The following is a 24,009-nucleotide window of genomic DNA, read 5'->3' as shown; positions in this document are numbered from 1 at the left end:
TTTTCAATCAATGTGAACTGGGTTGCATTTCCAAACTGGTGCCGGCGCTGGTTCGGAGCTGGTTGAACTCGCGAACCAACACAGCACCCGTATGTTTCTCCACCTGCTCGAGCGGAAGAGGCAATGTCATGACGTCAGATTTACGTGACCGCTTTTCCCAGCAGCGCTAGTGCAAACTTTACCTCAAAACAACAACGATGGCGGACAACGGCAGCTTGGCTGACCACTGCTTTGCCTTGGAATCCAGTCGGGCTGTCAACGAATATTCTTAATTTGAATATATATTCAAATATAAAAAAAAACAGAGATTCGATTGTGAAAAATGATATTCTACTGTGGAAAAAAACACATCGGTGGCTGCTTTGCGAGTGGGAGCACTACAGGACGGGTCAGCGACAGGTCACCGGTGTCGCAAATGCACAGCGTGGAGCAGATGGCAGAGAGTAATCTCTCCATCCCCGGATCCTCAGTGCGCTCTGAATGCATCTTTTCCTCCGCTGGGAACATAGTAAATAAAAAGAGATCGGCACTCGCCTCTTCACATGTGGACTGTCTTGTGTTTTAGGCAAATAACCTGTCAGGCTATAGGCCATTAGGTCATTTCCTTGTTTTGTAATGTGTAGGTATGTTTGAGGCATGTTAAATCTGAAATAAAAATATCTATACAAGTAGTAATGTCTCCTTGTATTAGTTTGTCCACCTGTTATTGTCATAATGCACAGATGTAGATATTCGAATGGTTCGAACCCTTCGAACAATGGCGGAAACACGTTTGGTTTGTGTTTTTGATGACGGCAACCTCGCCCCTGGCATAAGCGGTTCGTGGTTCTAGACCAGCAAAGACCTGGAGCCGCTCTGGAACCGGTTATCCCGGCCGGGAGTCGGTTCAGTCGCAGTCGAAACATGAAAAAAAGGTTCTCCATTGAGCGCCGGCTCTGAACTGGCCCTGAAACTGCCTCGTTTGAAAAGGGGTACAAGTGTGTCTAACGCTAGCAAGCGGCAACCTCCGGTCTTAAAATATGAAGCCGATGCGGAAGTGCTCTGAGTAGCTAATTTCTCTATTTGCACAGTTTACGTGGGGATACATTTTTATAATTCAGTATTTTTGAAGATATTAAACTCATGAGTTATGCCTAAATAAGGACATGGCTGACTTGACTGACAGGCGGGCACCCTGTAGCTGTTAGCAATAAAGCTAAAAGCCCACCTCTTTACCTCACACTAGCTTGGACGACGTTTAGATGTGTTCAGAGTTTCCAATACCGTTCCCCCGATGATTGGCTTCAAATCAGTGCTTCAGAAACAGATGGGTGACGTCACAGATACTATCTGTGCATGTTTACATCCAGGTAATAGAGCATTTCTCTCGGCTGTGGGTACTTGGCGCTCCAGCTATGTGTTAAAAAGCTATACCTCTCACACTCCCACAACGCCATAATACAATGTACAAACTGGGACACCTATATTACAGTTTCCGGATGCTGTGTTTAAGTGCAAAGGTGTAGTGAAAGTGCAGTGTCTCCCCCCTGCTTCAAGCTAATTCGCTTTTCCAAAAATGGGATTTTAGGAAAAACGTGACTGAGTGTGTGTGTCCTGAGAAACCAGTTTTTAATTGATTTAGGATCTCAATGAATGGGCCTCACATTGGAGAATTATTATGATGATGCCCTCTCAAAATTTCTCTCCAACCACGAAAAACTTACATACAGCATGGAGACAGACACTATGCTCATGAAGAGTTCACACCAACTTGAGAGTGTCATATAGTGATGTTATTTGATATTTCGAGTTATTTATTTTCTATATTCATGAGAACATCATATATACTCCCTTTGTTCTACTTGACCTTTACATGGAAAATACCGACTAAAGCTTGTGTTTTATGAGAAATAAATAACCGAAAATGTTAGCGTGTGAGTGCAAAACCTCTATTGGCCTAAAAAATATTCTAGGGAGAAAACTGATGTTGGCAGTGTTCGTGTTCTTTCACATTCACGCTTGCACGCCCCTTAATTTCACTTAAAAAAATAATCAGTTTAGAAAATACAAACTTTCTTCACTTGAAGAAACAAAGCAGAATAACGTGTTGTTTCTTTCATTTATTATCACCACAGAGTGATCCTCATCATGAAGACCAGGTTCTTAAAGTCTCCAGTTGCAGATGTCCATGCATTTTCTGTATTTAAAGAGTGGGACACACTTTGATACCTCTTCTGCCTTACTGTCACTACGCAGACTTCACACAACAAACTGCACAAATAATTTGAAACCTAAAAATAAATCCATCCCTGGACTGCAGCCTATGTTTGGGTGAGGAAGCGTTTCTCACTTTGCCGGAGACCATCAGGACACACAGTCATCACACTTCTCTATGACCGGGAAGACAAATATTATTGATGACAAACCTTCAAAACACAGATAAATCCAGCATAGTAAGGCTGCTGTAGTCATGCTGCAGGATCACAATCTTCTTTGACTTTCATTTTCCAGCGGCAGATAACAATATTGAGTGTTCGGTGCGAAACAGTGAGGCAGCTTCTCTGAAATCTGACAGCTTTTGAGCTCATGAGATAAAATGAAGCGTTAACGAGATGTCGGTCATGGATGATCTACTCAGCCTGCCCTGTTTGCCACGATGACCTGAATAGGCAGCTAAAAATGGATAGACGAATGGATGGATGAATAGTGACTATATACACCTGCAGCAACAAGCGTTATGGAAGAGGCGGACAGTATATGACGGGTGTGGGTGAACCAGAGAAAGTCTATGGGACTGCTGAAAGTGAGCTAGAAACAGTGCAAATGTTTCTTAGAAGAGGAGATGATCTCATCATATACCATGCAGTGTTTCCAATAGGTTTACAGCCTTGGGGGGGTTTATCGGTTTTACCAAGTATTAAAATCATCAACATTTCACTCTTTTAACACTTTTGCTTTTGTAATATCTTATGTTATATAATCTAGCCTGCAAAAAAAGTCCAAGGAAAACGTTCTTCATGTGACCACTGTATCTGATTCTCTTGATTCAAATAAAACTGCCATAAACGCAAAATACAGGTCTGCATTGCACTTTTACGGTGGCCCCTGAACGTACCTGCGCTCTGGACAGACATTCAGCTCACGGCACTCTTTCATGCAAAGGAGTTGTTCAAAACTTACTAAATGTGTCTGATGTTTCACAAAACTGGATTAAATCAAGCTGTAGATGCGGAGCTTTTTTTGCTCCAGGACAATGGCGGAAACACATTTGGTTTGTGTTTTTGATCAAGGCAACTCCGCCCCCGGCCCTTTGCCCCTGACGTAAGTGGTTCGCGGTTCTAGACCAGCAAAGAGCTGGAGCCACTCACTCGTTGTCGAAACAGGAAAAACCCGTTCTCAATTGAGCGCTGGCGCCGAACCGGCCCTGAAACTGCCTCGGTCGAAGAGGGGAATAGGAGGCTCAAACCCTGCCACCTTACATCACACTAAAGGCTGATTTATACTTCTGCGTCGCCCCTACGCAGCAGGGGCTGACGCGGACATGAGCCCCACATACTTCTGCGTCGATGTGTCCGTGTCGCGCAGCAATTCTCCTCCGAAACGCTTGAGGGCAGTGTGGTCTCTCTGATAGCCGGTCGCCTGCTTCCGGTCCTGCTACGATCTCTGTTTACTTTTCCACATCGATTCAGAGCGTGTTAAGTTAATCTACAGCTGATACATGTTGCTGTTTATCATACAGACATGATTACATGAAGAATAGAGAGGAGGAGATGAAATACACGGCCGATGTGTGGCTGATGTCCGGGATCCCGGAAGTGCTGTGAATGCGGGAAAGACCAAGTCGTCGAGCGGACCAATCACAGAGCTTGCGGTCCGCGTCGGCTCTACGCGTAGTTACATTTTGGAGGAGGTGCACGTCAGCTACGTGCGTAGGCCTCTGCGTAGGTACGGGAGCTACGCGGACCTACGGCGTAGGCTACGCCGTCGATTCGACGCAGAAGTATAAATCAGCCTTAACGATGGCAGACAACGGCAGCTTGTCTCCTCAGCCGACCACTGCTTTACCTATTTATTTATTTTTTGCTGCAGGACAATGGCGGAAACACATTTGGTTTGTGTTTTTGATCAAGGCAACTCAGCCCCCGGCCCCTTGCCCCTGACGTAAGCGGTTCTCGTTTCAAGACCAGCAAAGAGCTGTAGCCACTCATTCGTAGTCGAAACAGGAAAAAACGGTTCTCAATTGAGCGCTGGTGCCGAACCGGCCCTGAAACTGCCTCGGTCGATGAGGGGAATAGGAGGCTCAAACCCTGCCTCTTTACATCACACTAAGTTTGGTTGAGTTCAGCATTTCCAATATGGCTCCTGCCGACGATTGGCTTTAAAACAGTGCTTCAGAAACAGATGGGTGACGTCACGGATACTACCTCCATTATTTATATGTCTTTGGTTTACGCCCATGATGTCAAGTTAACCCCTTCAACATGACAATAAAAGTAAATACACACACTGTATGGATCTACATACAAAGCAAGAGTTGCCACCAACATACATGAAGAAACAACAAGATATTTCCAGTGACTCAGAAATCCACATTTCTTCTTAAATGATAGAAACGTATCCTTGTTCTCCTTCTGGGATGCAATTTTAAATGTAATCCTATTTACCTCCCTTCATGGAACTCAATGAAGTAAAAACCAAAGGTTACACAAGGCCAGAGATTGCTCCGCTGCTGAAACTGAATCACTCTGAACAACTGTCCACGCAAAGTAACACTACATTTCAAACAGGCGCTGACAAAGACACTGCATTTAATGAGTATTCTGTTGCATCACAGCTGACAGAGTCTACTTAGTGTTAACGTCAATTTCCACACCTCTAAATGATACATCCTCGAAGAAACCAACACTTTTTTGCCAGATAAGTACATGGAGTCGCTTTCTCACAGCAGGTGAAGAAATAGTGTAATGGTGTTACACTGGATCCACCCTGCCAGCTGCATGTGGGAATGACTAGGAGAGTCACATTAAAGCTCTTTTCTAAGTATGTGTACTCTGGAAAATTCAGAAACAAATTCAGGAGCCTGCCTCTGAAGTTGCTTATTCGCAGGTCCTTTACAGGGATAAGTTTTCCTTGATGATCAAAGTGAGGGGTAGGGTTCTCAGGAGGCTGGACATGATGTATAAGGTCTCTTCATCTGTATATTTTTTTGTTGTTGTTGTGTGATGGCCCTCCCACCGGCGTAGGGCCGGCTGATTTGTTCCCGTTCTCCCCTTTTTGCTGGCTCTGTGTTTGTCTTCCCTGCAGGTCACTAGTGGGCGGGATTTCACCGCACCTGGGAGTACCTGGTCAATCTTCTATTGCAACCGGCATTCAACTCGCCCACTCTGACATCCTCGCCAGGACACTCCACATGGCAACATGGTTTTGGTTTAGTTGGCTTTATTTGACACCACACATCCTTCCAATCCCCCCCAACAACCAACACACTGATTTACTGGCACACACATACCCCATTATCTTTGTTAATCTTGAGTTGTTGGCGTTTTCTTTTGTAAATTGAGTTTTATCATTTAGCTGACCATGTATTTCCTTGCGTGAATAAAGCTTAACACTACAATTTCCCTCACCCAACTACCCCTGCCTCTTTCTCTGAAAGAGTTTAAAAATAAACCTCAGTCAAATTGAAAGTTAGAACATGGATTCAGGAAAAAATGTTAAAAGATGGATTCATGTATATTCCATGGGTGTTTTGGACATCAACTCAAGTAATTCTGTGCACAGCCTGCACTTCAAGATTGAATTGAAGCAGTGATTTGTTTGGGGTTTCTGTTGCAGTACCTGATATCATTCATGTTTGAGTAGGAGTCTACTAGAAGCATTAAACAAAATACAGTACAAGGGAAAATACGATCTTGTATCTCCTGCTTTCTAACCAACTGATACCTTGACTTCTGAAAAATGAAACTTCACCCTCTATTACTTCAATCATTGAAAGGATTTGAAACACAATGCCACATCTGTGCAGACTACAACTAGGTTTACTACTATCCGAGTTTGCATTTTAAGTACAGAAATCCAAATAAGAGAACAGTGCAAACAAGCTAGAGACTTTGCCAAACAAAGAAGTGACTGACACTTTCTCAGAGAAGGTTGTTCCAATGCTTTTGTTTTTCTGTCACCAGAGAGTTTATAAGTATTTTTCAGTACATAGTGGATTACATACAGGGATTGTTTATATCAACATTTTTATTTTGTAAGATGATTCCTTAAAGGGATATTTCAGGTTCTTTTAAGAGCGGTCTAGACCATATGCTATGTCCACGACCTGAAGGACTAAATGGAAATTTGTCTCCAATGGAAATTTGCACGCCCCTTAGATTTCTGCTTTTACTGATTCTTTGTTTTTGTTGTTTTTATTACACTATGACACAAACATTGTCTACGTCGTACACCGGAATACGATACAATCTGTGTTGAGACCAGGAGGTTTGCTTGTCTGTACAGCCGGGATAATGACAGGTATGTACCATCTTTTAAATTGGCAGAAATGTGAGTTTAATTCACTCTAAAGACCGATACCGCTACTTGATCCTGCTAGGTGCTTGTTGATCCAAACAGCTGATCTGGCTGTATCCTTGCTCATGCAATGGAAGAACACAGGTCTACAAGGTGCGTCCGAAAATAGTGCCAAAAGAAGGGGTTTCTGGCGGCAAAGTTAAGAGGTGCAATTTTTTTGAGTAGAGCATGCAATTGCACCGTGATGAGTGCCTAGACCATGTTTTCTTAAGTTTAGTGAAATTACACAAAAGAGGTGACCCCGTCTGCAGAGAATTGTAGCCTAGCTCGCCTGCCGGTCATTTGGGAATTTCCTCATTAAAGGGGAAGAGCTCACCAGCACTCATTGTGGCTTGCAGGAGTACTAGTGTAATATAACTCATACAAAACTGAAATATCCCTTTAATGTTTGACTTGGTATTCCTATATACAAGACATCTCCCTATGCCATTTTCTTCCTTCCTATATCTTGTACATAGGAAGATGGAGACTTGAAGCCTGTCTAGTAGGATTTTTATGAAAGTGTGCATTATTATTAAAAAATCATCTTCAGCAATAAGGTAAACCAGAGTTCTGATGTATAGCTATACAGACAAAGGAACATAACTGAACAATGTTATGACAACAATTGCACTTTGAGTACAGGGGGATGCTTTTGGTGCAGCAAGTTATATCCTCGATCTGCACTTTCACTTTCTATTGTGTGATTAAACACACATTCAGACTAGGTTTCACACTACAAGTCCTGAGATGAATCAAACAGACTCAGCTCTACAGGGCTACACACTGAAACCGGTTCATGAGGTTAGAGTAAACCAGAACTGTGAAGAGACCTCTGACCCAAACACTGCAGCACACACACAGCATCCACACAGGAGTCAGTTTGATAGTTAAGATCAACAAGTCTCACCTGACCCACTAATAGCATTAGAAACATCCCTCTTTGTGTCGTAACACTGCTAAACCCTGTCATCTATACCTCCTTATACTAATGTAAAGCATGTGGCAGCGTGAACGTGATGCTCCACCAACATCTCCTCACAGGATACCGTTAGCATGCTAGCTAGCTGTCTCAGGCTCGTGCCAAACTGTAGAGATACAGTACATGAAAAAGGCGAATTCAGTGTTTTAGTGACTGCAGGTGAAGTGTTTCATTTCATCCCCTCCTTGTCTGTGTTTAAGGTCAGTTTAGCCTTCATGTTATGCTAGTAGGCTAACTGCAAAATGAATGGGGGTTGGGCTAGCCTACAGCATCCAGCAGCCTCTGCCATCACCGGGTCTCCTGCAAAAGATCACTCACTCACCTGGTTGTAGTGCACCCGGAACGGTTTCAGGTAGTCGGACTCTGTGCATGGAACGACTTCAAAGTTATTTATCTCTTCCATAGTTCACACTTGGAGCTGGATTTGTGGGCTCACCGATGGATGTCTGTCACCGCACACAAACTGACAGCGGAGGAATGTCTACGGAAGCCGGGAGAGGACATGAGACGGTTGTGAGGATGGTACATTGATGGGTTTACAGATCAAATCAGGAAATGGAAAAGTTGTTCAGGATTTAATCAGGGGACTTATTTATTTCACATGTACATTAAAGGTAATTGACGGTACTTCAAATTGTACAGATTATTTTGATTCTGGAATTTTGACAAATAAAATAAAACACAATTTCAATATATTTTTTTTTAATATGGTACCAATTTTTAAGAAATCATATTTCAAGACACTTGACAAAAAAAAAAGTATTGCAAGACCCTACTCTTAAATATATTATTTACAGAGCCCCAACATCAATCTACTTTAATTAATGTTTTGTTTTTTTTAAGTTGTGTTTTTGGGCATTTTTGCCTTTAATGATAGGACAGCTGATGAGAGACAGGAAATGTGGGGAGTAGAGAGTGGGGGAGGACATGCAGCGAATGGTCCACCGGCAGGGAACGAACCGGCGTCCTCTGCGACAAGGACTGTAGCCTCTGTATGTGGGGCGCGTAGACCACTAGGCCACCAGCGCCCCTACCTTAATTAATGTTAAGCAGTAATCACTAATCTGTATCCATTGCTGTCTCTCTTTTACTTTGTGTGTGTGTGTGTGTGTGTGTGTGTGTGTGTGTGTGTGTGTGTGTGTGTGTGTGTGTGTGTGTGTGTGTGTGTGTGAGTGAATGAGTGTGTGTGTTATTTTACGAATTTAATGTATGCATTTTAACTTGTGTGATATTCTGATATGTTGGTCCGTGTCTAGTTGGTCCAACTCAGGTTTTCTTTGTCATGCTATCATGATGTACTTTTTCCATGAATTCTGTTTTGAGCTGCCGGGGACTACGGATGAAAATTAGTCTTATGGTTAACTCTTACATTGATGCAACGCTGAAATGTTCATTAATATGCACTGTCCCTTTAAATAAATAAATAAATGAAATAAATTAACTTTAAGCAAAACACTACACTGAGCAAGAAACAACCACGAGGAAAAACATAAACATCTTCTCTACAGGCAGACACCTCAAGCAAGAATAGACTCATGTTGGACAGCCATCTGCCAGAAAGAGATGGGTAGAAACAAACAAACAGAGCCACAACAACAACAACAACAACAAGATGAAAACGATTTATGGCTTTTCCAGTATTAATGATAGCAGGACCAACAAAGAATAATCTATGGAATTGTCTAATATTATATTTAGGAACAATAATAGCGATACCGTGAGCTGATCAAGAGAGGAGGGACATGATGAGTTAAATTTAGTGACCTGCTGTAGCAGGACATGAATAAACACAGGTAGAGAGAGAGGGAGACAGGAGCTTGGTGTGTCAGGTCCTCTGGCAAATACATACAAGAAAATAAATTATATTAAAAATCCTCAGAGAAAATTTTATTTGGTTATAAAACAGACTGAAATCAAAATTTCTTCCTCTTTATGACCAGCAAAAATAAAACAGACTTTCACAAACAAGACTGATCATTTCAATGTCGTCATTTAAAAAAAAAATAGTATAACAGCTGCCACAGGGTAGGTGTCAGACGAGGCGATTTAACACACTGATGAAGCAAACTTATTTTTACATTTTCAAAAGAAAAGCAAGAGTGCAGTGAGCAAGCAATGAGTGATGCATTTGGCTGTCAAAAGAAGACGGGAAGAGATATTTTGTCCAAAAATGACTACCTACACACGTACAGGACAAAATCAGAGGGATCAAGTGTTCATCTTTGTCCACAGGGGGCGCCAAAATCAACATGGCGCCAAAGTTCCTCACAGGAGCTTTAAATTATATGAGAATTTTACATTTATAGGGTACAGCTGTCTCTTGTTAAAGAATTACATTATATGCCTTGTTGCATGCCGTAGTTTTCTGGTGTTGCTTTGTCTCTCTGTGCTCCCAACAGGTGCTCCCAACCTCACTGCAGCAGCTGGTTGATTGGGCACACCTGTACCTGATTACCAATCAGTGGCCAGGTATTTAAGCAGGAGAGAGGAAGCAGTCCTGGATTGGGCCTTCGGCTGTGTGCGTGTGTGTGGATGCCTTCTTGAGTCTTGTGACTACACCTTCAGTGGAAGGAGTGTTTGCTTAAGGCCTCTGACGTTGTGTTACTTTTCTAATTGTGGTTAATTCAGATATTTGAGTGGATAGTGTTATTAGTGCAATTTTTGTTATTAAACCACTTTCAATGTGCTTACACTTGGTTCCTCTCCTCTTTTCCCCGGCTTCCCTGGCCACCTTTGGGGTCGTAACAGCCTGCTGTGTGAAAATAAATCTAACTTATTTTTTCCATCCATGGAAAAAAAAGTCAGTTGCAGAAACTACAAAGTATAGTTCAAACACCTTTATATTATGTACAAACTAAACAGAAAGATATTGCTTGTTAATTGATACACTTTAGAAGGAGGATTTTGCTACCTTTTGACATATCTGGGCCAGCCAAGTCCATGCAATGCTAAGCCAACTGTGCAAGCTGTGTAGACAAATCAAACTTTATTATTATACGTTTTAATTCAAGCTCTTTCTCTATTCCTTTAACATTGCCACATATCATTTAATTCAGATAAGCAACATTTTCTTGTCCTTTGTTTTGGAAGAGGGAGCTGGGTTCACCCTTGGAGTCCATAATTGCACCACTCAGCTTTATATTAGTGGAAACATGATTAAACGTCCAGCATCCTCACCATGCTGAGTAATGAATAAGAAATGGGTGTGGGAGCTTGTTCTCACCGACCCTGCCTTGAAGGGCGAGGCTACATGATGTCACCCCCTCACATCAATAACAGCCTTATAATGGAAAACAATCTCTGCAGCTCCAATCTCGACGGGGCTGACTTCCTCCAACAAATGAACCCCCAGTTCACCACCCACCACACAAGGACAGGACGTAACACTCTCGCAGAGCTGATTTACATCTAAATAAATACAGGCCTAGACGAAACAATGTACGGACCCCAAAGAGGAACCGGCGTCTCTCCTCTGGGCATGGCCAATTTATATTGCCCGATTGAGTCAAGCTGCAGGGCACGATAAGCCGGAGGGGGACTGCCTAGTGGAAGCATTGTACAGGAGTCACCCTGCTCTTGTTTAATGCCATGCTTCAACACAAAGAAACTACTGTGGAAAAACTGAGGGCTGATATCAGACTTTACACAAGAGGTGAAAAGTGAAGAAGTGTTTGATTCTTTCCAATCACTGAAACCAGTATTTGTCACAAATCATATGTGCAGTCTCTTGCAACTCAGTGGTACATTACACATGTTAAGGTGCCTCCTATGGAGACCCATAGTGCTATATCTCCTCTTCCTCTGGGGGAAACATGCTGAAGATAAGGCTAGCCTACATGCAGGGAAATCACTTTGCCTGTAGGAGCCTCTAATAAGTGCTTATGGAGATCCCCAGGGCTCATTAATGGGGTTCTAGGTGATCCTGAGCAACACATTTTCATTATGATTCTAAAAATAAGAAACATTACCTTAAAAAGTTTTAGTGTCGTTGTCAGGGGTTAAAATGAAATGTTAAAATTTAAAAAATGATGTGTAATTTGTGTCAGTTTGGGACTTGACGAGATAAGTTTAAGAACAACTGCTTTATATGGTGGCTGACAAGAGAATTTTGGCCAAGCTGTCGTCTCTGATGGACATTATTATTTATATTTATTATTTTTTAAATATATATATATATATATATATATATATATATATATATATATATATATATTCTTGTTGGAATTCTTGTACTGTACACCTTCTTGTTTGCTGCTGTAACTCCATGAATTTCCCCGTTGCGGGATGAATAAAGGAGTATCTTATCTTATAGTGGAGTTCTTTTACTTCATTGAAGTTTTGACACTTTTATACCACAAATCCAACCATTGCTTACATCTCCCTTCACAATATGTAGTGCATATTTACTAAGTGTGGTAACAGAGCTCAGTCGAGTACTGAGCTTAATCCCAGAGTCACGTCGCTGACGTGCCTTTGTGGCAGGTTGTGGATAACATTAAAAGATGCTGTGTTTGAGTTGTTAAAGATATACAGCCTGAGCAGATTGCAATCAAAACAGTTACTTTCATGAATGTCCAAATGCCACGGTGTGAATAATGTTCATAACAGTGCAAACAACAACATAAAAAATACATTTTTAGGAGAAAACTCAAGACCTACCTTCTTAGTCTCGCTTTTAACTGAGTTTCATTCTCATAACAGTTTCATTTATTTATTTATCATCTAGTGTTCAAATTTTACTCACTTTTTATTCTAGTTTGTTTCTTTTTCAGTATAGCATCTTATTTTCCTTTTATGGTTTAATATTTTAGTGTTTTATTATCTTAGAAATGTATTTTAGTTTGGTGATTTTAATTTATTGTGTTGAGTTTTAACATCTTATTTTATCTCCAGTGTTTCCTCATTAAGATATCATGAGAGTGTTTCCTCAGTTCGTTCAGCAACTTCTTTTTTATTTATTTATTCTATTTTTATTGTTTTTATTACTATTGTTGCATATATTCTGTTCTTCACCTTAGGATTATGGGTGGATTTTGGGGTCGGGGCTGGGTTGGGGTTAGGATGGAGAGGTATTTTTATTTTTTTTGTACAGCACTTTGTGTTACAATATCATTGTATAAATAGCGCTTTATAAATACAGTCTGATTGATTGATTGATTGATTGATTGATTGATTGATTGATTGATTGATTGATTGATTGATTGATTGATTGATTGATTGATTGATTGATTGATTGATTGATAAAACTCCCATCTTTTGATAACATATAACTCCCGTGTTGCAGTTAAATCCTTCGCCCCTTCAGGATAACACCCCTGACCTAAACACATGAAGTCCCAAGATATATACCAGAGCTGTTGATGTACAACAACACCCATAGTTAATACAAAAAACTACAGTAAAATGGTTGCATGAGATGTGATTATTTAGGCTCTTACAAGCTGTTCACATACTGCTAATCAATGCTAAATTGGGAGAGTTAAAGCAAAGTCTTACCCCATAACGTGAACAGTAAATGCATGTTATTATTTGTTAAAAATAGTCTGCCATGAGTACCAAAATACTTTAATATACTGTGTATCAGGTGTACATGAACATAAGTAAAAAGTGGTTCATTCCTTAAGTTGCTTGCTTGAGGAAACTTGAAATACAAAGGTAGGAAAGAAAGGCAGGAGATACATAACTTGACAAAACACTCTGTATACTACTACACTACTGTAAACATAGATCTGTGGTTGAATGTTTCTATTAACATAATTTTTGATGTGGGTCCATCCAAGTTTGTTGTAGTAGATGCTTTTGAAACTAAAACTTGTGAGTTAAAATAAACCAACTGTTACAGTAGTTTAACAGTTGCAATACTAAAGTTAAATCAAAGTCAGCTGAGTAAATACATAACTTTCTGTATGTTTCTTTCTTCCTCATGAACTTTTCTCACTAAATCCTCTCTGGGGCCTCATTTCAGCATCACTCAAAAAAAGGGGCCTCCAAAATCTTATCAGCTCCTCAGCTGGCTCCTGAGGCACCCACAACGTGTTAATCCCATCCTTCCACCAACATGCGGGTGCAGGGTCCCCTAGCAGTCACGACCAATTACAGTCTGCAGTCAGCTGAGGCAGGCCAGACTTCCTCGGGCTTAACTCAACGTCAAACCTGGAGCCTCCAGAAGCCACCTATCCTCCTCCTGTCTGTCTGTGAAGCTCATCCTGCTTTCTTCTCTTCTTTTTTAGATTTTACTGTATCTCAGTTTCTTTTTTATCTTCAACTTGTCTGTACAAAACCACTTACATACTGAACTCCCTCTCCCTCTGCTCACTTTCTTTCAGCAATATATATGGCTTACTTCATATTATACCTTAACAATTTTGCCTTTATATCTCCACAAGCCATTCCAGCAAAGCACTCTTTTTAAAATCTGTTGTTTGCCTTTTTAAGATTTGACAGCTAGAGAGAGACAGGAAATGTAATGGAGTATAAAGTGGGGGAAGATATGCAGCAAAGAATTGTGACCAAGAATTGAGCCAGTAACTGCTGTGACTCGACTCTGTACATGTTGCGCACACTGCCTTGCTCACTTTTACGTCTACAGGCGGATACACACTACAGGATAATCGGGCTGATTTTTAGTCCCGATCTCCCCCTTACGATCAAAGTCTCTAAATATGTGAAGGTTTGAAGAATCCTGTAATGTGTGCCAGCCTTAAGCCATTGTCTGTGAACACAGTTTGTCGCTGCATCCACAAATGCAGGTTCAAACTGCACCATGCAAAGAAGAAACCATGAACATTACACAAAAATGTTGTGGGCTTATCTGGGCCTGAGCCCATTTAAGATAGACCGAGACAACGTGAAATCTGTCCTGTAGTCTGACAAGTCAAAATTTGACATTCTTTTTGGAAATCATGGACACTCCATCCTTCACTCTAAAGAGGAAAGGGACCACCTGGGTTGTTATCAGCACACAGTTCAAAAGTCAGCATCCTCGATTGTATGGGGTTGCATTACTGCCCATGCCATGGATAGTTTACACATCTGGAAAGGCAAACATCAGTGCTGAAAGATAGATACAGGTTTTGGAGCAGCATATCCTGCCATCAAGACAATGCCCTTTTCAGGGAAGACCTTGCATAAAACAGGAAGAAGATGCCAAACTACATTTTGAATGCATTTACAACAGCATGGCTCTGTAGTGGAAGACTCCAGGTGCTAAACTGACCCAACTGTAGTCCTGACTTTTCACCCATTGGATCCTTTTTGGTGCATTATGACACAAAATATACAACAAATGAGACCCTGAACTGTTGAGTAGCAGAGATTGATCAATCAGACAAGAATAGAACAACATCTCTCTTTCATCCTGTTTTTAATCAACTTTTATGACAGAATCCCAACTCTTACAGAATTGGGGATTATGAGGGAAATGTACCAGAAACAAAGAACTGCTTTGTTAAGATAGCAATATGTTATTGCTATAATGGTGGCGTTATTGACCACAGTTGCCCAAAGAGCTTTTTGTTGTTGTGGAAACTTTGGACTAACCCTGGTTTTACAGGGAAAAAACTCTCCAGTGGTCTATCCATAGCATAGTTTATCAGCAGGGGTCAAGCAGGGATTTGGGTCCACGGCTCTGGGAATGCACTTAACCAAGGTGGCTGCTGTGGCTCTGTTAGCAGACTCAAGGTGTGGGTCAAGATGCCCGGTATCCACCCGTCCAGTTGTCTGGACGTACAGCCGCCACTCATCTGTCCAGGAGACTCTCTTATATCCTCCCATGTGAGCTTGGATTTCAAAATAGTGCCATAAGTCAGAAGGGCACAGGATAACGCAGCACAGACATCTGTATGTCGTGTGGTTGAGGTGTGTGAGGAGTTGATGGAGGAGCCAGAGTGAAGACAGTACGATGTGATGGTGGCTGGAGTTATCAAGTTGTATGTAGATTGATCAGACCAGTCTTCACATTGTAGCATGTTTAACAATCTTAGAGCTTTTTAAAATAATCTGAATCCAGTCAAAGTTATTGAATTTTTTACCTCAGAAATACAGAGTTGTAAAATTAGGACATGGACCAAACAGTCTGGTTCAGTTTGGTTTGGTACTATACACAGTTTTACGCATTATCAAAAGTTGGGACAGGTACCAAAATAACCAATCCATACTACGGTTTTGGCATCCTTCTGTTGGGGTACCAAGTGTACCTATCTGACCCTAAATGGTAGAGCTATAACCCCCTGCAAAACCCTCAAAATCTTACCAAGTTAAATTGTCTCATTTTGAATCAAAATGTCTTATCCCATTTGATTTAAGATACATTTACCTAACAAGAAACATTTCAGCAAGACAATGCATCTTAAATATCTTGTTAAGTCAAACAATCTTGAAATGATCTTGTTTTGAGTTGTAATTTAGAAGAAACAAGGTTTATTTTACATTTCATACATTTTTCAAGCTGAGATCTTATTTGTAGAAGATGGGTAATGTTGATTTAAGACAAAACCCTTACTTGATTTAAGTAAATGCATTTTATTGGAGAATCTATCAGAAAACAGCTCCATTGATAAAATAAAGAAAGAAAGAAAGAAAAGTTGTTTTTTTTAAGGGTGGGTTACAGTTTTCAGGCACTGTTTCTTCTAAATCAGATAAAAATATACATCCTCAAACTACATGCACACAATGAAACACCTACTTTTGGGCATAGCTGGCTTATTCTAAAAAACAACATGACTGAATATTAGTATATCCAGCTCACTATGAGAATACATTATATCTCAAAATGCTCAAATTAAACTTTGTAATCTTATTTCAAGTTCAAGATGGTCTTAAACCCAGAGAAGTGCTGCTATAATACAACTCAAATGAAGGTGAATATATCTCAAATGAAGAAGTTGACATGAAATGCATTAGTGCAAAAATCTTTTTTTTTTTTATTGAAAAAATACTAATTGTTAGCATTCCTGGCTTATTCTGAGACACTAAGCTTTAAAATATTAAAGTAAGTAAAATATTGCTTAAAAAACTTTCCCTGCTAATTTTAAGATCACAGTTTTCTAAATATTACGTATTACTTTATGAAATCTTACCAAGTAAATTTTCACTTGTTCTATTGGCAGATTTTTTTTTTGGTTATTTCAAGGCACTTCTACCTTTGAATAAGTTTTCTTTTCCTTGTTTTTGGAGGGGCATTTTTTTTCAGTGCACACTACAGTCTGTTGATTGAGGAGGAGGAAGGGGAGGAGAGATTGTACTTGATTCAATTTTCTCCTTACCTGATGTTATTTGATCAGCAAAACGATTAACATTAATGAATTATCACTCCTCTTTATGTACGTTTTCATTCACATCAAGGAATTTTTACAGGTGTTATTTAGGTATCGGGGTTAGGTCTTATCAGGAAACAATCCTGTTCAAAAAACAGATGTTCAACAAAGACACCAGCTTAGCAGAGAGAAGGGCACAGAGATGAAGGTAAAGGGAAAGAGAGATTGCACTAAACAAATATTTCCTGTAACCTGATGTTATTAAATGATAACATGGCTTACCTGAAGCCAATGTATTTCAAGACAGCTTTTGTCCAGCGACAGTTCACTGTAAACTTGAATAAAGCACTATGCAAGGTACTTCTTTTACCAAATAACTGACCCGGGCACACCTTCAAAATAAAAGCATGGTGTGGCATTATATATGTTTCAGATTGATACATTACCAGCTATAACTCCTTACAGTGACTGTTGTCAGTAAAGGAAAAATAAAGTATGAATAGTAAACAGAACATCCAGGTGTTTTGAGCATGGCTTGACTTGAATAGAAAAGTCTGCTGGTCAGCATCGGTAGTTGTTCTCTTCCAGACAAAGCCTTAAATATGTGTCTCATCTATGTTGAACTCCTCTCTAGTGAAGGGAAAATCCCTCCTCCTCCTCCTCCTCCTCCTACGCTAGATCTTGAGCTCTGTTCTATTGTGATGGAAACCCTCCTCTGTCAGGCCCTTATATTTTTAGGAAAAGCTATTATTGTTCTGCTCCCTTGTTGCTTGCGTGCCCCAGGATGTGTTCCCCTGAACAAGGTCAGAATTCCTGTTTTGTCATCATTATTCTGTCAGAGAATGGGCATCTCACCCACAATGCTTTCTGTTAGCCGGGGTTTCTGGTACTTGTTTGTCTTCCATGGATACAAATAGACCTGAAATGGCATTCGGCCGAAGCCAAGTGAAGCTATTGTGGCGAAGAATAGTTCAGAGTCAGTTGAACTCGGCTGGAAGTTACACATAGGTCATTTACGTTGGACACACCCAACTACCAGAAGACAAAAAGATAGTGCTATTAAATCAATTCATCACTGACACATTTCAAGGTCATATAATCCAATAATGATCAATAGCTTTTTTCTAACAAGGTCTCATGTGCCTTTAGATGTTAGAAGTTTTAAAAGGAGGATGGGTGGATTTCTAGGTGGTCAGCCAGTGATCTGGAGGGGATCATGTGCAGAATATGGCCTTCCTACTACAGGAGTGGAGAATATACTTTTGAATGAAGTAAAGATCATTCTTTTGAATGAACACAATGTACTGGAAAAACTAGATAAATCTTAACAAGTAAGCAAGAAAGCACAGACATAGATGTTGCAGTGCAGGGACTTTCTTGCCTAGGGTGGGTAAACTGGGGCACTGAGTTTTGCAGGGATGGCATGAAGTACTGCAAATGTGCACACACAGGGATGAATAGTATTTATTTACCCTCTCTATCTCCTACCTAAATAGAGATGGAGATTACAAATTAAGAGAATGGGCGTCAAACAACTTCTCAACATCCAGTCTCAGGTGACTACCAACACCAGACCAGCTGGTGACTTCAGGGATTGCATTTTCCCCTTTTGTTCTTTACATAGACATCCTACATCAACACCCCAGGCCATCCTCTGGATTCACCCCTGTCATAGAGAGGGGGGTGGGACTGACCACCAAACACCCCAATGGAGGAAGGGGCACACAATGGTCCTGAAATGAAATTGCATATGTTTTTAACCACAAGGAAGAGGAGCTATATGTATTTTCATTGTCAATGGTATGGTGGGTGGCGAAAAGGCTCATCCTGATTCTGATTGAGCACTTTTTCTGATCTGTTGACCTTCTGCATACCTTTGACACTCATGCATTGCAACAAAGATTGCAAACACTTAGTTTTGCATTGATAAGATGGGCTTTGGAGAAAAAAAAACATCTTTTTATTCACATTTGGATGTGTTTTACACTGCCATGCTTTTAAAAGAATGATTAGCCTTCCCTAAATGGGTTGCAGTTTTCTCTGGACAACAGCACAAAGATTAAGCAGACATTTGAGTTAATACTTCTTTGCATTTCTCTGCTAATGAGATGTAATGTGTCCATACAACAGTTAAAAACCCCTCTGGCTGGATGGTTTCTGAGGCTGCTGCTACCATTAAAGCTTGATACTATGGGACAGCTGCTGCGGCTCCTGTGTGCTCCCGCTGAGAGGGAGCCTATTTTAACAACCAGACCTATTGTCTTATCCCAAGAACGACCAGAGAATGTGGCAACTCCCCGGGTCACATAGCCTTTACTTTTGTGACTGTGTGTGTGTGTGTGTGGGGGGGAGTTGGTTATTGGGGTGAGGGGTAGGACATGGTTCTGTCCCCTTCATTCGCATCACTATGGGGGCACATGCCATCAGAGCTAATTACCTGCCTGGAAAGACCAATTAAGACGTCCTTTAATGCCCCCTAACAAGGTAACATGGAAGGGGCTTGTGTGTGTGTGTGTGTGTGTGTGTGTGTGTGTGTGTGTGTGTGTGTGTGTGTGTGTGTGTGTGTGTGTGTGTTGGGGGCCAGGCATGAACAGTGACATTTAAAGTCACCTGTGTAGAGACATGGCTTCTTATGTCTGTGTTTCAGGATGCCACTGAACAAATACAAACATTGAATCACTTTGGGAGTTCACTTCACAACAGGGAGTCTGAGTTTCACATATTTGACATATTTGAAAGTATGTACACAAATTTACAGTAGTACATCGACAATTAGGAGTATTTAGCATACCAAAGGTAACACTCAACTTCAATCTTTTGTATTGTACTGTAGTAATATACAAAACTCAGCGTGGAAATAAATCATGTTGTTATGAAACATTTCCTCTTCTCAGAAATTATTGTTTTATTGGACCGAATTCTCAATAGTGACATGTTTTCTTATGTATGACAAAGTATCAGAGTCACATTATAGAAATAAAAAAATTCTGAGGATGAAGTCACAAATTTGAGAGAATTAAGTCATAATTTCAGCCTTTGGTCTTTGGGTTGATATGTTATATTAAAGGGGAAGATCCAAGAGGCAACCTCCAGTCTTAAATTATGAAGCCCATGCAGAAGTGTTATAAACTGCAATTCATTGAGAATCCGCTTGAGGCTGGCTGCAGAAACACCGGAAACCACATACACACCAATTCAAAAAAGACAATCTTTGCAACATTAATAAAAATGTTTACAGCCTGGTTAAAAAAAACAGCTTGGCTCTACATAGCAAATTTCTCTATCGGAACACACTGTACGGGGTAATTTTTTTTCTCATAAAGATATTAAGTTTACAAGTTTTTGCCCAAATAAGGACTTGACTGACTTGACTGACTTGATGGGAACACATAGCTGTTGGCTAGGAGGCTCAAACTCCGCCCCTTTTCGTCACACTGCCTGGTTGAGTTCAGCATTTACAATATGGCTGCCGCCGTCAATTGGCTTCAAAACAGCACTCACGAACAGATGAGTGACGTCATGGATACTACGTCCATTATTTGTACAGTCTATGGGAAGATCAGATGATGATGATCAAAGACAAATCCCCTATGGCCACAATAAAGCACATCTTATCATATCGTATTGTATCCTAAGAGTAGCCAGCTGTCTGCACTAAAATGAAGAACATGCAGTTTCTTGCAGTTTTGCACCCAAGTTTAAGTTTCACAAGTGATTGCATACCGAATCTTTTCACACATCAGCATCACATTGTCAAAAGTATGGAGATTCTGATTCAATTTAACCCTAGAACACTATCACCCATCTGTTTCTGAAGCATTGTTTTGAAGCCTATCGGCGGCAGTTGCCATATTGGAAACGCTGAACTCAACCTAACATCAGTCAAGCTAGTGTGAGGTTAGGGGGCAGAGTTGAGGCGGGCGAGTGAAAATGACCTTCTATACACATGTCTATGCAGGCATTCCTACCCTTTTTGACAATAAGCAACAATAAAAACCGGCACATTTTCTTCATCATCAACACCAGACCTCTATGGAACTTCTCAGACTATACCTCTTGTTGAAAGTATTACGTGTTGTGAATGTACAGTACTGCCTTCAAGAATAAATCCATTGTGTTTTGTTTCAATACAACCTTTTCCTCTGGACCTTCTGTGAAACCCAACACTTTGTTTAAACCACACTTTCTTTATCTTTCTCTTACAGTATGAGTGAAGCTGTCACAGCTGAGCTCCAGCAGCACATTGAGATTATTATGATAAGAAGTGGTTGAGCTGTTCAATGAACAAACACGACCACCAAGGCCAGAGGAAAGGGAGAACAATGGAGATGGATTGGTGCAGACTGGAGGTGTTGCAGTCTGTCATTACATTTACATTTACAGCAGTGATTGTTGCTTTACTCTAAATGAGCTCACTGTGGAACTAGACCCTATAGAAGTTGGACAAATTAAAGGCTGTGTCAACATGGTTCCCCAGGGTAAAAAACGTTCCCCATTCAGTTCTGCAGAATATACGCTGTGGTCAACAAGTTAAGGATACGTACAAGTTTTGATCATCAAGATAATCTTCAAAAAATTGTTTTAAAGTCTTAACACAATTCCCTTAAAGCTCCTGTGAAGATATTTGGGTTTGTGCCAATTTTGGCATCCCCTGTGGACAAAGCTATACCTCATACCTCTTACCTGATTTTCTCTTGAACTTACAGTATGTAAGAAGTGTTATTTAATAATAATAAAAAAACTCCTGCTGCTTTCCTTTAATGGTCACAAGTATCAACTCTTTGAGAATTTTCCCTGGGGAAACTGTAAACAAAGGCTATTTCTGCAGCATGCCGTTAATCACGTTATCTGTCATCTACCCCACCGTGGGGGTTTCAGGTATTAAAAATAACTTTATCAAAACAGTCAATCCTTATGGTAAAGGTTTTATTTGCTTTTGTAGCTCATAAAGAGGCATCATTGTTAATTCCATCCCGTTTCAACAACAGCTAACTCCTCCACATAGGAGCTTTAAAGGCCCAGTGATGAGCTTTCATGTGTTGATTCTGGAGATCCCCTTTACAACTTTTTACAGGCAAATTAAAATTACTGAATGTCTAAAGCTTATGTTAACAACAGATCTGAGATGAAAATAATCTTTTTTTTTTAAAATCCACTGACCTTGACAAGGCAAAGGTGGAAATGCAGTATAGATGACAAATAGATGGGTTTTAGGACTCTGCCATTGAGCTTCTGCCCATTCAGATACTTCACTGTTTGACCAAACATAATGAAAAAAACGTAAGTCAGAACCCAAACACATTTAACTTTATTAACCCAGAGATACCACTAGTACCCACTCAAATTACTACTCAAAGCTATATCTATCTTGCTATCTTGACTAATCTATTGTGCGATTCTAAGTCTTTTACTCCTTTCTTTTGTGGGAGGGTGTGGCAACTTCACTGTAAAACTGCTAATTTCTTCAATAAAAGGTAAGTTATAAAAGAGGGCTAGCCATCTAATGCAGCTACATTAAGGTAAAACAACAGCGATCCTGGATCAGAGCCCATGGTGGATCCCCATATTTATTAACATAGAATCTAAGGCTATGTTCACATTGCAGGCAAAAGTGACCCAAATCAGATTTTTTTGGGGGTCAAGAGTCCAGGTCAGATCTTTTAGAGGCAGTGTGAACACTCAAATCTGGCCTAAATCAGATTTAGACCACTTCCATATGTGGTCCTGAATCAGATACAGATCTGATTTTTTTCAATGCGACGTAAGTGTGAACGGCCAAGGCGGATGTGATGCACATTTGATACTTTCACGTCACTTTATAGCAACACACGTCACAATTCTGAGTGGCGGTAGCCTTGCAAAAATGGAGGATAGCAACGATGGAACAAGTCAATGGAGGGACAGTGAGGTCTTGGACCTTATAAATATATGAGGTGACACTTCCATACAAGCAAAGCTTGAGGGTTCATACCATAACCGGTCTGTGTTTGAAAGTATATCAATAGAACTTGCCGAACGGGAACACAGAAGAACGTGGCTGCAGTGTCAGCGAAAAATGTTTACGTTTGTGAAACAGCTGCATGTGACGTCATTGTTACTGTCCTTTTCGCATGAGGGGCAGTTCTGAGCCGCAAACAGTTCACACTGGAATCGGATACAGGTCACATTATAGACGGTAATGTGAACAGGCAAACAAAAAATCTGATCTGAGCAAAAAATCGGAATTGAGCATTAACCCTGCAGTGTGACCGAGCCTAATGTGGCTTCTGTATCAATTCTGTACCTATATAGCAGTTTGGTGCGACAATACCTTCAACACTTTAACTTGTAATCTTACAAATATAATTGTGTTTGTATTTTTGCATCCATGTTTTATAGACATCATTATGGACACAGTATATTAACACTGCATTGTCACAACTTCCCTTAATTGCATGCTCTTTTTTTGGCTTAATGCGGGACCCGAGAAACTAAATTTCGTTCCATATCATGCGACAGCTTGTATTGGTATGACAATAAAAAACCTTGAATCCTTGAACATGCAGGATAAAGGGGCTACCATATTCTACTCTTCACCCAAATCATTGTTCTTTATAAAATGAACAACAATCTGAGCAAGCAGTTCCTTATTATATGTTTATATTTAGGAATTGAAAATAGGAAAGAGTGCATCCCCTCTTCATTTTCTTTCCACTCTTTCTCAGCAGCAGATAAAGCACAGTTGTTCCTGCCAGGTGGTCATGTCTTGACTTTAATAAAAAGGAAACCGTTTGCACTTCCATCTTCTGAAAACCAATTCTACCACGTCGCGCCTCCCTCACTGCTGATGTCAGGACATGAAGTGGACACAGATGAGGTTAGTGAGGTGAAATACTGCTCTTGGATGTGTGGATAAACAGATTTGAACCAGGTGGCTCAGGGCCCAATGGTCATATTAACAGAATGTGTTTATAACATGTAGCCATCCAAGTCCATCTAAATCCCAATTAACAGTCACATCTGTCACTTAGAGTAAGAGATTTATTGTGCCACCTTTAGCATGTGCTGATGTGTTTTATTTCAAGTGGAGAGGAGCATTACATGATTGACCAATATGTTGTTTAAAAAAACCACACCTGTGTACTGTACATTTAATGCAATCACTGTTATACAGTTCATCATTGGGGTTTTAAGGTTGTGGCTTTATTTTGTGAATTTGTGAAAGATTGGATCCCCCGACTTATTCAGAAACGGATCAAT

The 24,009-nt window shown here is 40.4% G+C and overlaps 1 protein-coding gene across 1 annotated transcript in view; it reads right to left on the bottom strand.

Moving 5' to 3' along the window:
• nudt14 (nudix (nucleoside diphosphate linked moiety X)-type motif 14) overlaps positions 1 to 8,032 on the bottom strand; it is a 45,037-nt gene extending 37,005 nt beyond the window's left edge. The window contains exon 1 of the mRNA XM_034700035.1: positions 7,839 to 8,032. Within this exon, the coding sequence (XP_034555926.1) occupies positions 7,839 to 7,919 (81 nt within the window). The 5' untranslated portion in view covers positions 7,920 to 8,032. The remainder of the gene's footprint in view (positions 1 to 7,838) is intronic.
• Between the last annotated feature and the right edge of the window lie 15,977 nt (positions 8,033 to 24,009).

Source organism: Notolabrus celidotus, chromosome 13, assembly GCF_009762535.1.
Source record: "Notolabrus celidotus isolate fNotCel1 chromosome 13, fNotCel1.pri, whole genome shotgun sequence".
NCBI lineage: Eukaryota > Metazoa > Chordata > Actinopteri > Labriformes > Labridae > Notolabrus > Notolabrus celidotus.
This window is presented reverse-complemented; position numbering and strand designations above follow the sequence as displayed.